Here is a 12,571-nt window from a genome sequence, read left to right as displayed (position 1 = left end):
TTGTGCAGTTACAAACTAAGACCACAATCGTATCCAAGTGATCATAACCAAGTGAAAATAGGTTGACAATGACTGGTGGTGTATACTTATCTTTATCTAGCTCTATTTTACGATTATAGTCTGAGTTTGTAACTGCACAATGTTAAAATGGGCTAAAAATAAGTTATACAATGTTTCCATAACTTTAGAATGGATCAAGACTTTTAAAAACGGATGCAGCATCATATTCAGCGTAAAAATTTAGTTTGAAACGATGGGTCACAATCCTACCTTTACATTTGAAAAAAAACTTTGTATCCAATATGGCAGATCCAAGATGGCGGCCAAAATTTTATACCCAGTCAAAATGAAGTACTTACTACTCTACAATGATCTGACGTGGTCCGGAGGTGATATCTTAAGAAATGTAGAAAAAAGTAGGGGGGGAACTCATTTAAAACTCACCCTGTATATATATATTCTAGTAATTATTTTGTACAAATTATTAGTCTCATGGGTTACCCTACCTTGAGTTATCATTTAACATTTTTGTATTTTATGATATGTAAAATAGTTATTACATACCTGCATAATGCATTTTGATGTCTGCTCTGTTTAAAATAAAAATTCCGTGTTTATAATATAAACTTTCTAATCATAATACAACTAAGGAACATTTTCCAATATCAATCTTCATGACTATTACAGTAATTAAATCTATCTAGATTTCTTTAAATATAGACAAATTAAAACACATAGGGATAATGTCATCATCCAAATTGTAAAATGCTAATTCTATAACAAAATCTCTCTGAAAACAACATTTGTTGTATAGTATCCATTTTGGTCAATTCCTTGGTCTTCATTTGGTTCCACACTGGGTTTTTAAATAAATGCCAACTTTTGTGAAGGTTCGGCCTTGCACCACAATTTCACCAAATCAAATTGCGCAATGCACCACAATGAAAGTACCCATCGTTCATTGGTCCTATGCTGTGCAATGTAATTTCATTGAAAAGTGGTAATCTATACAAAGGAATAAATTTATGTTCATCCGATGCTCATTTATTCTTCTTCCATTAATATCGTGCCAAATCTGGCGCCTGTTGTTCTCATTTCGAGGAACAATACATATCTCTGCATGGTGGTCTTCCGACATTATACATTATTACTGTGCAAATAAGAACAATCCATTTTAAAGTATTAAGTTTAAAGTTTATAATTGTTTGTTCAAAAGATTTTATCTAATTTTCACTCCGTGTTGCTTACTACTTCACTATCAATTTTACAATAACAAAATAATCCACATTCAGGTGTGGTTATATTTTTTTCAATTTATATAATCACAGCTGTGTTTAACTAAATAGAAAGACATAAAATTAGATTCCCATGTAATTTAAATGTGAATTATTTTATTCCGTAACAACCTTTTGGTTCATAATTAAGAAAAATGAATAATTTTCCCCAAAACTTCATAATCAGACCTTTAAAATGAGACCTCTCCCAGCTTTCTACGCCCTCCCGTTCGCTCACAATTTCATTGTAAAATTATTTCGAGGAACAATACATATCTCTGCATGGTGGTCTTCCGACATTATACATTATTACTGTGCAAATAAGAACAATCCATTTTAAAGTATTAAGTTTAAAGTTTATAATTGTTTGTTCAAAAGATTTTATCTAATTTTCACTCCGTGTTGCTTACTACTTCACTATCAATTTTACAATAACAAAATAATCCACATTCAGGTGTGGTTATATTTTTTTCAATTTATATAATCACAGCTGTGTTTAACTAAATAGAAAGACATAAAATTAGATTCCCATGTAATTTAAATGTGAATTATTTTATTCCGTAACAACCTTTTGGTTCATAATTAAGAAAAATGAATAATTTTCCCCAAAACTTCATAATCAGACCTTTAAAATGAGACCTCTCCCAGCTTTCTACGCCCTCCCGTTCGCTCACAATTTCATTGTAAAATTTTGGGCTTACGGAATTAGATATATAGATAGATTAACACTTAAGAATGCTGAAGTATTTAATACTAGCAACAGAGCCCGTTGTGGTTAAATACAATGGTCTCTAGTAAAATAATGCTTATGAAATCCATACACCACTTTACTCACTAATATTAATAATAGGACAGATTAAGCACATATCAGAATCACACGCTTAACATAAGGAACACACTTTAAACACAAATAAATGCAAATTGTAAACAACAACATTAAATCAATGAAAAATCAATAAGCTGTTCAATTTATTATAGGCCTAAACACATGTTTCATATGATTAGATTATGCATTTGTGGTAAACCAATTATTGCCATCTATAAAAAGTATATTGGTTTTTCTTTTCCGAGTTCGTTTGGCTCTTCTACCTGACCGATTTTCATAATTCTGGTTTTAAAATAAAGCTATGCAAGCACATATTTATCATCAAGTATCATCATTATAATTTATCTAATGTATTACACGACAAACAAAATTTGTTTTACACGAAAAAATCAAATTTATATTTAATATAAATTTGATTTTTTCTATTTTTTATTTTAATTAAAGATGTATTCCGGCAGTCTAATTACATTACCCTATATGTTTTTGTCTAAAACCCTTTAGTGAAATACCAGCTTTCATTTGAGCTATTGAATTTTAAGATCGGACTACCTAAAGCACACTGCTGAATCGTGAATCAACAATAATTATAATCATTTTAGTAATTTTCTGCAATTAATTATACGTAACTCTATTTTTTTAAAGTTATTTTATATGGTTATTTTATTATTTTATACTCAATAAAGGCAGCCTCATAGTAAAAATGTAATCAGAGAAGTTGAAATTCGTTTAGTCTGCAGGTTTGCTCCGGCCCATAGATAAGATCGGTCTAGTAGAAGTGTAGATTTATACAAAGTTTAAAAAAAAATTCCCTTACTCAGTATTTTCTCATTACTATAAATTCGGATGTTGCTTAGCTTTTTTTTCAAATAACTTTTAAATGGCGAGGAAATCTACCAAAGTGGAAGGTGATATTCTGAAAGAGAATAACATTTCATACATACATATTAATACCATCCACTTCTTGAAAATACTCAAAAAACGCAGCAAAAAGTCGCATCCAAATAATAAGTGTGAGAACACAGTTTTCAATGTATTTCTTATGGAGAACATGTTTTTTTTTTAATGTTTTACCGGTACCATAAATCATGACAAAACAAAGCTTCATAATTATTTGCAAATCTACATGAATTGAGCTTTCCAACGACCCATTAATTAATAAAATCGGTCCAGTAGAACTCTAGATTTATAGTTGTACTGTACAAAGATTTTTAAAACTGAATCATAATAGAACAAAAATAATAATAAATCAGTTGAAAGTATTAACTTGAAAATGGGTGTAGTAATTGTATTGGCCACTAGGCAGCACTGGTTTGGTCAGGAGGTTCCAGCCGTGTCTGCTAGGTAGCACTGCTAACTGCTATCAATGCGCCACGCCTCCAATGACCTGCGCCTTCATAGTCACGTGGTTACGTCATCTGTTCGAAATGGAGGGCACAGGTAATTTCTGGTCTCAGTCTTATGGTGATTTTCGCGTAGAGCAGTGTGCGCCCCACCGTTTTGTTGTTCGCGATGCCAGCTCAAAAGTTCGTGGATAAACATTCTTTAAAAATATTAAACATGGAACCTACTGGGATTCCGCCGAATAATTCTCACCAGCATTTGATGAACGAAGATGGTGATAGTGTTGATACAGTGGTGCCACCGTTGTCGTCGAATTCAACAGATCCTAGAACTGGCGCGAAAAGAACCCCTGTTGAAAATCGTATTACTAAAAGACAAATTTTAACTGTCGTAGTTTTGTGCTTCGTCAACATGATCAACTACATGGACAGATATATCATTGCTGGTAAGTTTTTGACGACTGTCACCAGCATATAACCTAAAATCTGTGACGTACAAAGTGTTGTTTACCCTAACCTCAAAACTGAATGTTTTCTATTTATTTATTTATTCATATCAAGGATATGATGTTATTGTAGAGGTAGTTGCTTGCCAGCTTATTACTTTCTACTCTATAAAATTTTAAGACGAGCCACTCCAAAGGAATTAAATCAAAGTGATATATAAAGCGGTGACTTATATTCTACCATTTCAAATTGTTTTCAATACAGTATTAGGCCCAGCGCACACGGTGTGACTGTTTTACACTACAGTTGCGTCTATTGTGCAATCAGTGGAGTGTCAATTTAGTGTTGTTACGTTGTTTTAAGGCCTTAAGTGCGCTTACTATGTCAGTCTCAGACGAAGAAGACGTTATTAGCCATTATCAATACCGAAGACAGCGAAGGGTACTGAGAGAGCATTGGGTTCACCTTTATTTGAGCAAAAATGTTAGTACTAGGCTGTTTGTAGCAGCTAGAGCTAGTCGGATAGGAAATTATAAACACTAATAACACTATACGGCCGTCAAAATACCACCAAACACCACAAAACACCCTGTGGTCTCGTGCAACTGAAGTCTGCAACGCAATTGCAACGTCGGGCCCACGGTTGCATGCAACTGGTTTCAAATGTTTTTTGAAATCGCATATTACCAGTTGCGTCGTGTGTGCTTCCCCATTGAAATACATTGCCGAGGTCACAAAACAAAAGTTGTAAAACAGTCACACCGTGTGCGCTGGGCCTTATGAACCGAACTAAGAACTTTTAGGCTAGGCCTACTAACTTAAGGCATTATGGCAGAGCATATTTTAAGGGATTTCCCCTTAAAATTGCCTATATTGAAGCATTATTGTGCGCATAATTGTTATGGAGAAAATTCCAAAAAATTGTAAAATTTAAAATTCCAATGTTATTCTTATGGAGAATAAAACTGTTGTAGTTTGCTTGTTTATGAACAAATTTTGATCGAATTTGGAAAATACAAAATTTCTTACTAATTTTACTACTACAAAAACACTTTATTTTTAGGTACCCTCTCTGTTGCAGCAAACCTAAGTACTGTAACTTACTTGTTAGTTGAGACGGGAGTATGTTTTATATCTATGGTTGGGATTACAAAATAAATAAATAAAGATAGGCTAGGCCTACTTAATAATAAAATGAATACAAATTAATAAAAGCAGAAATATAAAAAAAATCATTCTTAGTAATTTCTATATCCGACCAGGGGGTAAAAATCTGGCCCGTACATCTTCAGTTGTCTAACCAACCACTAGTCTAAATGCTAAACGGTTGTCTAAACGCTAGTTATATGGACAGGGGGTAAAATTCCGGTTTTTATTGTTAATCTAATTAATCACGCTCTGTCTATTTTTGTTAAGTTAGACTTCCAAATCTGTGGGGGTAAAATTCCAGGGGGATAAAAATCCGGCGACCCAACAATCCAGCACAGGCTTACTTACCTCAAATCTGTCTCTGCACGTTTCTAAGAGGAGATGTTGACCCTTTGTAAATTGTTTTTACATTACTTATTAATTACAACATGCTATCAAACATCCCTGTAAGTAGTTAGCCATCAAAAAGTAAAATAATATGTTTAACCAATAGGTGCCAAATAATTATGTCAGAAGCAAAGAACTTCTCCTGTTCAATTGTCATGAAAACAAAATCGTATAAACAAAATTGTCTGCAAAGTACCGTAGACTACCCAATTTAATTAAATTCTGGTTTTCAGGCCTTTAGAAATCTGGGTTTCTGGAATTGATAAAATTGTAAGATAAATTATCTTATTATAGGCTGTTACCCACGGGATTCACCCCGTTTGACTTCATAAGTAGGTACCGTAAGATTGGTTAAGTTTAGATGAAATAACTTAGGCCTAAACAAAACAGAATACAGTTAGACAAACAAATAATTACACCAGATTTTAATAAGGTAGTACCATAGATAAAACATACTCCCTTAGTAGATTTCTCATCCTTATGGAACAGCTGAAGACAATTTTATTGTTAGTTCTGTACGGTTTATGTAGAGGTCGTGTTTTGTTTACAATTTGTTTCCCGTTATTACAGCCATTTAAAACCTCGTTTAACCAAATAATACGATCTAATCATAAACAATAACCTGTCCCCTAGTTATATAACCAAACAGTAAAGCACAAATCAAGAAATTAACCCTAAAATAATAGAAACAAAGTTTCGTCGACACTAGCGCCCATGTGTCACGTACATGAACTAGACACGAAAAACGTGCTTCAAAATTTACAATGGGATGAGAAGTCTACTTGTGTTGGTTAGTCTATGGTAGTACCTTCTGTATCCAATAGTCAATGGTAGTAGGCTACATTGAAATAATAACAAACAAATAAGTACAGCTGAGGTATTTTTAACATAAAAATATATGAAATCTATAAAATAATGGATGGTTTTGCGCAAGGGTTCTCGTCATGACGAACATTTTAAGTACTGTATATGGTTTGTGGGGTATGACTTTTAGTTTCCTCAAAAGTTCATGGGTACATTGGGATTTATATATGTTATATATTTGAAGACATTTAGGTGTTTAGCTGAAATGTCTTCAAGGTTTTTATTGAATCACATATGGTCAAATTGCAACCAATTATTTTATTGGTGTTCAGTTGTTACAAATATTATTGTTTTTCCTTCAATAGATATTGTACCTAACCAACTATCAGTAGGCCTACAGGATTGATTGTGAAAACTATGTACGGGAATGAAAATGGTATTACAATGTACTTTGTTGGAGTAAAGTGTTAGCTTACACCTACTTATAGGCATGTGGATTATTAGTTTTATTACAGTGGTGATATTATCCTTTGTTAACCTTTTGAACTATGGAGATAGATACATCATTCCTGGTAAGTCAATTTTGAACAATCGTTTGGTTAAACTCTTAAATTAGGTTAATGTTGGAAATTAGTGTGTATGAATGCCTTACCTTATTTCACTACAACTGGTACTGTATTTCAATAGTTTGTAAGACATTGCCCAACGTTTTTAGTTATTTTTATTCGTTCTACTTTCTTGTACAGACACAGGTTCAAAATAATGGAAAATATCTGCCTATTATTAATTTAATGTGTTGACATTTCAGTGGTTTGTATATAAATAATTTTAAATTATACCTATTGACCTTTGAAGAAAAAACTGACAAAGTTAAAATGAGGCGATTGTAAGATAAGTTAGTAGGCTATTCAAATGAATAACTTTAAGCAAACAACCTTAATGTTTTTCCTGAAATGTCCTATTAAATTGGGGGTTTTTAAAATCCCTAAATACAAATAATTGTTAAGTAATAAAACGTACCATGTGTCTCAAGGCGATTCTATTCTAATCAAAGTTAGTCTAGCCAAAACACACTAAAGATGACTGCATTCGAATAAATGATGTCCATATAAGTTTACGGCATTGCAACAGCTTCTGTAGGCCCAACTTACTTATATTTTAAAATTTATCAAACTATTGTATAGAATTGGCTATCTACATGGCGACTAGTTTCGGAGCCCTTAAAAGTCAAAATGTTTAAATTTCTATACGGTAACGGTACATGAAACAGTGTGATTGAAAAGTCCCGGAACGGTGTAGTAATGTATTTTTTACCATCGTAGTAAAGTAATGAGACTTGCTTTATTAATGATAACCATAACTGTCTACTATTTTTAAAGGGTCGCCTCAATATTATCCCTATGGAATTTTACCCCCTGGACAGATATAAAAATTAGTGAGATTAATTTTCTAATTTCAGTTTTGATTGAATATCAGAACAGTATACATGCCAGCCTATCTTAATTTATTTAGTAACCTCCACTAAACTGGTTTTGCTGTTAATTTTGATATTCTAGTTTCGGGATCACACTTTTTTGGGCTAACTGTTAGTTAATACTGTATGTGTGTAAACAAACTGAGTAGCCCATTTGATTGATAATTGGGTGAACATTTCTTGAACGATTTATTATACGACCGTGCAAAAACAATTTATTTCGTTTCTGTTGTTTGTACTATAGCATGCCTTTTTTTCTTCAGGTACAAACCATGGGTTTCAATACAGTAGCCTACTCAACACTGTACCGGATGCCTAAAACTACATTTTACCTTTTTTAGCACAAACTATCAATTAGCCTAGCTCATAGTTTGTGCTAGAATGAGGCATATTTTGTTATTGTTACAATACAAATGTGGGAAATTGTTTTCCACGGTCTTATAGTAAATCGTCAAGTTCGAGACCATTATCATTCGGTATATGGGACAACCAACTAACAGTTGGCCCTAAAAATCGAATAGGCCTACCGGAACTCGAATCTCAAAATAAATGCAAAACCTGTTTCATTAGTTGAGGTTACACATAAATTTAGTTAGACTACTTAATAATAAAATGTTTACTATTAAAATAAAACTGAAAGAAGGAAATTAATTATTCTCACTAATTTCTATATCTGGCCAGGGGTTAAAAATCCGGGACGTAAATTTGGAACTGACCTCATGAAGGGGGTAAAATTCCGGCCCGTACGCTCTAGGTTTTATAATTTTATGTGCTGATTAAATTCACAACTGTGAAAATATAGGCCCACGTTTAATTCCACCTTTATTTATTGAACCGATTTTGTGCAACTCAAAAGTTCGCGGCTGGAATTTTACCCCTTGGTTTCGGTTTGTGTCATCAATTTTGCTCAGATGGTAAAATTCCAGGGGGAACATTCCTTTAAACTATGGTCACTTTTTATCGCTTATGGGGGTGATCCACGTGGAGTCACAAAAATTCTTAAATAACAGCATGGTTAGTATCTATAGAACAAATTTCCACAAACCTGAACGCAAATGGACAACTGAGTCAAATACCCCCGCCGCAGCAAACCTGCTGGCTAAGCGAATTTCCAGTTGTCTGAATTGATTTTCAATTAAATGTATTTAATTAACATTAGGTTTTATGAGTACATAGGCTTGCTTCTACAGGGAGGGTAAAAAAGTGTAATTTTTAGTAAAATATTAATAACTTAGTACAAAATAAATAAATTTACCAAGTTTGATCAAAATATATCCATAAACAAGCAAACTACGACATTTTACAATATTCTCCATAAGAATAACATGAGAATTTGAAAATAACAATTTTTTGAATTTTCTCCGTAACGAATTATTGTACAAAAAAACTTTTGATATACTAAATTATTTGTTTTTTTAAGCTCTTCAAAAAGGTCTGAGGAGAAATTGGGAAATTTTGTGTTAAGAGGGTCAAAAATTAGAGAAACCAATTTTTTACCCCGGAAAACCCCGTTCCCATGGTACGATCATGCTGGTTCGCGAACTCATTCAAGTTTTGACTCCTCGTGGGTCGCCCCCCTTAGGCGATAAAAAGTGATCATGGCTTAAAATAGTGTACTATACGCTACCGAGGGGCGCCAGCTGGAATTCAGAAGAATATATTAACTTAGGCATGTCAAGAAATAATTTTTACATTTAGACTTCACATAAACACATGGTTTGAATTTTACTATTAGAGCAAGTTGTTGCCTATAGTTCGGCCGCTTAGAAAACGACCTGCGCGCTAATGCTAAACCAATGCTAGAGGAGGTCGTTTTCTAAGCGGCCGAACTATAGCAATAAGATAGTTTGTGTTTTGTTTTTTGAGCTTAGGATTCATGGATTATGGACAAGAGTTGTAACTAATATTGTATTGTTAAAATAAAGTCAGTTCTATAACTGTGTGTTTCTCACTTCTATAACAGTAAAAGTAAAAACCCAAAGTAAAAACTCAACAGGTCATGGGGCCGAGGCAGAAATAGAAGTGAGGCTTAAAACATATTAAAAATAAATCAAGAAAGGGATTGTTGTTTGTAAGTATCAAGTTGATAAGTTAATTGATCAAATGTTTTATTCAAGAATTGTCTGAAAGAAGAATTTTGCTAATTTTAAAAGTAAGAAGAGTTAAAATCAGAAATGACTATAAATGGGCATGAAAACATAGAAAATTGGTAAATCAATGAAGTCTGTAGGTAAGGGGAAAATTGAGGGATCATCTGAGTTCAACCCAAAAGAAGTTTTTTATGTTCCTCTGATCTGTCAGATAATTTGTTGTCAGTAAACGCAATAACAGAAAATGGAGGAGAAGTCATGTTTTCTAAGGAAAAGGTTGTAATAAGTAAAAACAATATTGTTGTATGTGAGGGAAATAAACAATCCAATAGATTATATTTGGTGAGTCTAAAAGTGGATGATCTTAATCTAAGAATAGTTCTATGCTAGCGTTTGGAAATCCATACAAAAATCAAGAGGTGCAGACAGTAACAGAGTGTGAAGAAAATGAAGATGAGATGGTAAATGTAAAAGAAATAAGGAAAAGATCTTCAAGAGAAATAAAGCCTTTAAAGAGGTTTGAGTCAATGATGAACATATTGACACTATCAAACAAATGGGTGTTTTTGCGAAGAAAGAGAATGGAAAGTATAAAACTAGACTTGTATGAAGAGGTTGTAAAAAGAAAGGAAACATTAATTAAATAAGAATTTTTTTTTTCATGTGATAAGTGGAAGTTCTGTATGGACAGTATGTACTAAACATTTCCATTTCTTTTATCTTTTAAAATTTAATTTGTAAAAATTACGAGAGGGTTTCAAGAAATAATTTTTACATTTAGACTTCACATAAACACATGGTTTGAATTTAACTATTAGAGCAAGTTGTTAGTTGTTGCCTAGCAACAAGATACTGTAGTTTGTGTTTAGTTTTTTGAGCTTAGGATTCATGGACAAGAGTTTAACTAATACTAGTGGTCGTCCAGTGGTCGAAAATTCGACCAAAAACATGTAATGTATACGTATTATCCGTAACTATTAGACGAACAAAAACGCTTTAGCATACTTAAATACTTATTTTAGACGACCACTGAAGTAGACATCCCATTTATATGGACCAGCTATCACAATTTTTTAAATTAAAAACATGTAGGGGCCTAGTTGTGTTTTTAAGACACCGAAAGCGTGTCTTAAATTCTATTACATACCTTATTTTTTGTTACTGACAAAGTTGATAGGTCATAACAGTTGCTATAACTCATTCAAAAAGTTTGAATTGGTAAAAAACATTGTGTATTAGACATAAACTAGTGTACATTTTGCTCGAATTCGAGCAATTGTAAAGTATTACAGGATTTGCAAACCAATAACAATCATACTAAGCTATCAACATTTCAACAAAAACACACCTACATTGCCTGTAGGAGCAAACCTAAGTTCTCATATTAAAATTAACTTAATGTTATTTAAATTGGACAAAAAATGACCATTTTCAGGGAATATCTTTCTAGAATTAAGCCAGGTAAATGGAAATTCGCTTAGTCTGAAGGTTTGCTGAGGATACACAATTTTAATAACAGCAATGATTGAAGAATCTGAATTATTACTCATATCCATGAATTTATCTAATAATTATTTCCTGTAAAATATTATTACAGCAGCTCAAAAATATTGGACAGACTCGGTCAACTAATGACGTAACTGAAAGAATCCCATGCTAATGACATTAACATATAGTTTGAAGTACCATTTAATCAATTTTAAATGTTTACTATCGGGCGAGTGACACATTTTATTTATGTTTATGATCCATACCGTTCCTGTTCTAATAATCATGCAGTATTTAATATGTTTGGACCAGCTGTGTGGAATTGTGAAATCAAAATAAATTTGACAATAAATTAGTTCTGCTTGTTTACATTTTTTAATGTTGTGGGTTTGTTCTTTGTTACCATGGATACCATCAATAAATATTTCACTTTTAATTTCTGACAACAGCTGGAGTTCCATAACAAATTTTGTTTCCCATGTTAATCTTATGGATAAATACGAAACTTTAAAGGGCCCCAGGGCCCCACTCTCTAATTATTTCCCCAAAAAGAAAGTTTCCTGCACAACTTCACGTTACGCTCTTTCCAATGACACCAAAAACATGTCAATCGGTTCAGTAGTTTCGGAGGAGTAATTGTCACAAAAAACCTGCTTGCGTATTAAATAAGTAATATAGATTTTATTATTTAAATAAAGTCAGTTCTATACCTGTGTGTTTCTCACTTCTATAACAGTAAAAGTAAAAACCCAAAGTAAAACCTCAACAAGGCATTGGTCGATGTGCTCATCAAATTAAAGGTCTTTATTGGTAGAATACAATGGCGCAGATTTGAGCTAAAAAAAACAACTGAGCTGAGAAATGGCAGCCGTTCAAAGAATGAAAATTGCTAATTCGAGAAATATTTATAAACAGCTGTCGTTCTTGACTAAGTTGTTCCAGTTTTGGTTTGCGGCACATTTCAAGGAGTAGACATTTATGGCTATTATTGATATACCAAATCTCATTACTTTATCTATAATGGTAAAACATATATTACACCGTTCCAGGACTTTTCAATCACACTGTATGTGATTGTGTGATGTGTGGGCAACTGAAGTTCTAATTATTGTATGATTTTGAGAAAATAAAATTTTAATGTCTAACAATTTTCTTTCCGAACGAGTTCATGAATCTTCTTGATCCGTTAGGAGTTGGATTTTAAGCTAGAAGTCAGTTAAAGACGGACACTTAATTGTCTGTTTGTAAGTGTTAAAAACATACCATATTCTGTTAGTATAGTCCTTGTAGGG

The 12,571-nt window shown here is 32.7% G+C and overlaps 1 protein-coding gene across 14 annotated transcripts in view; it reads left to right on the top strand.

The window, feature by feature from the left end:
- Nucleotides 1–3,552: 3,552 nt before the first annotated feature.
- LOC128994224 (protein spinster-like) overlaps nt 3,553–12,571 on the top strand; it is a 113,234-nt gene continuing 104,215 nt past the window's right edge. For 9 of the 14 annotated variants that reach the window (XM_054418619.1, XM_054418610.1, XM_054418609.1 and 6 more), the window contains exon 1: nt 3,553–3,886. In XM_054418619.1, coding sequence (XP_054274594.1) covers nt 3,610–3,886 — 277 coding nt within the window. In that variant the 5' untranslated portion in view covers nt 3,553–3,609. Of the gene's footprint in view, nt 3,887–6,643; nt 6,800–12,571 lie in introns of those variants that run through there. The other 5 variants (XM_054418615.1, XM_054418614.1, XM_054418607.1 and 2 more) reach the window with 4 other exon arrangements.

The sequence above is a fragment of the Macrosteles quadrilineatus genome, unplaced genomic scaffold (assembly GCF_028750875.1).
Source record: "Macrosteles quadrilineatus isolate MER2022 unplaced genomic scaffold, UCM_ALF_1.0 Scaffold_5__1_contigs__length_97177068, whole genome shotgun sequence".
NCBI classification, from domain to species: Eukaryota; Metazoa; Arthropoda; class Insecta; order Hemiptera; family Cicadellidae; genus Macrosteles; species Macrosteles quadrilineatus.
This window is presented reverse-complemented; position numbering and strand designations above follow the sequence as displayed.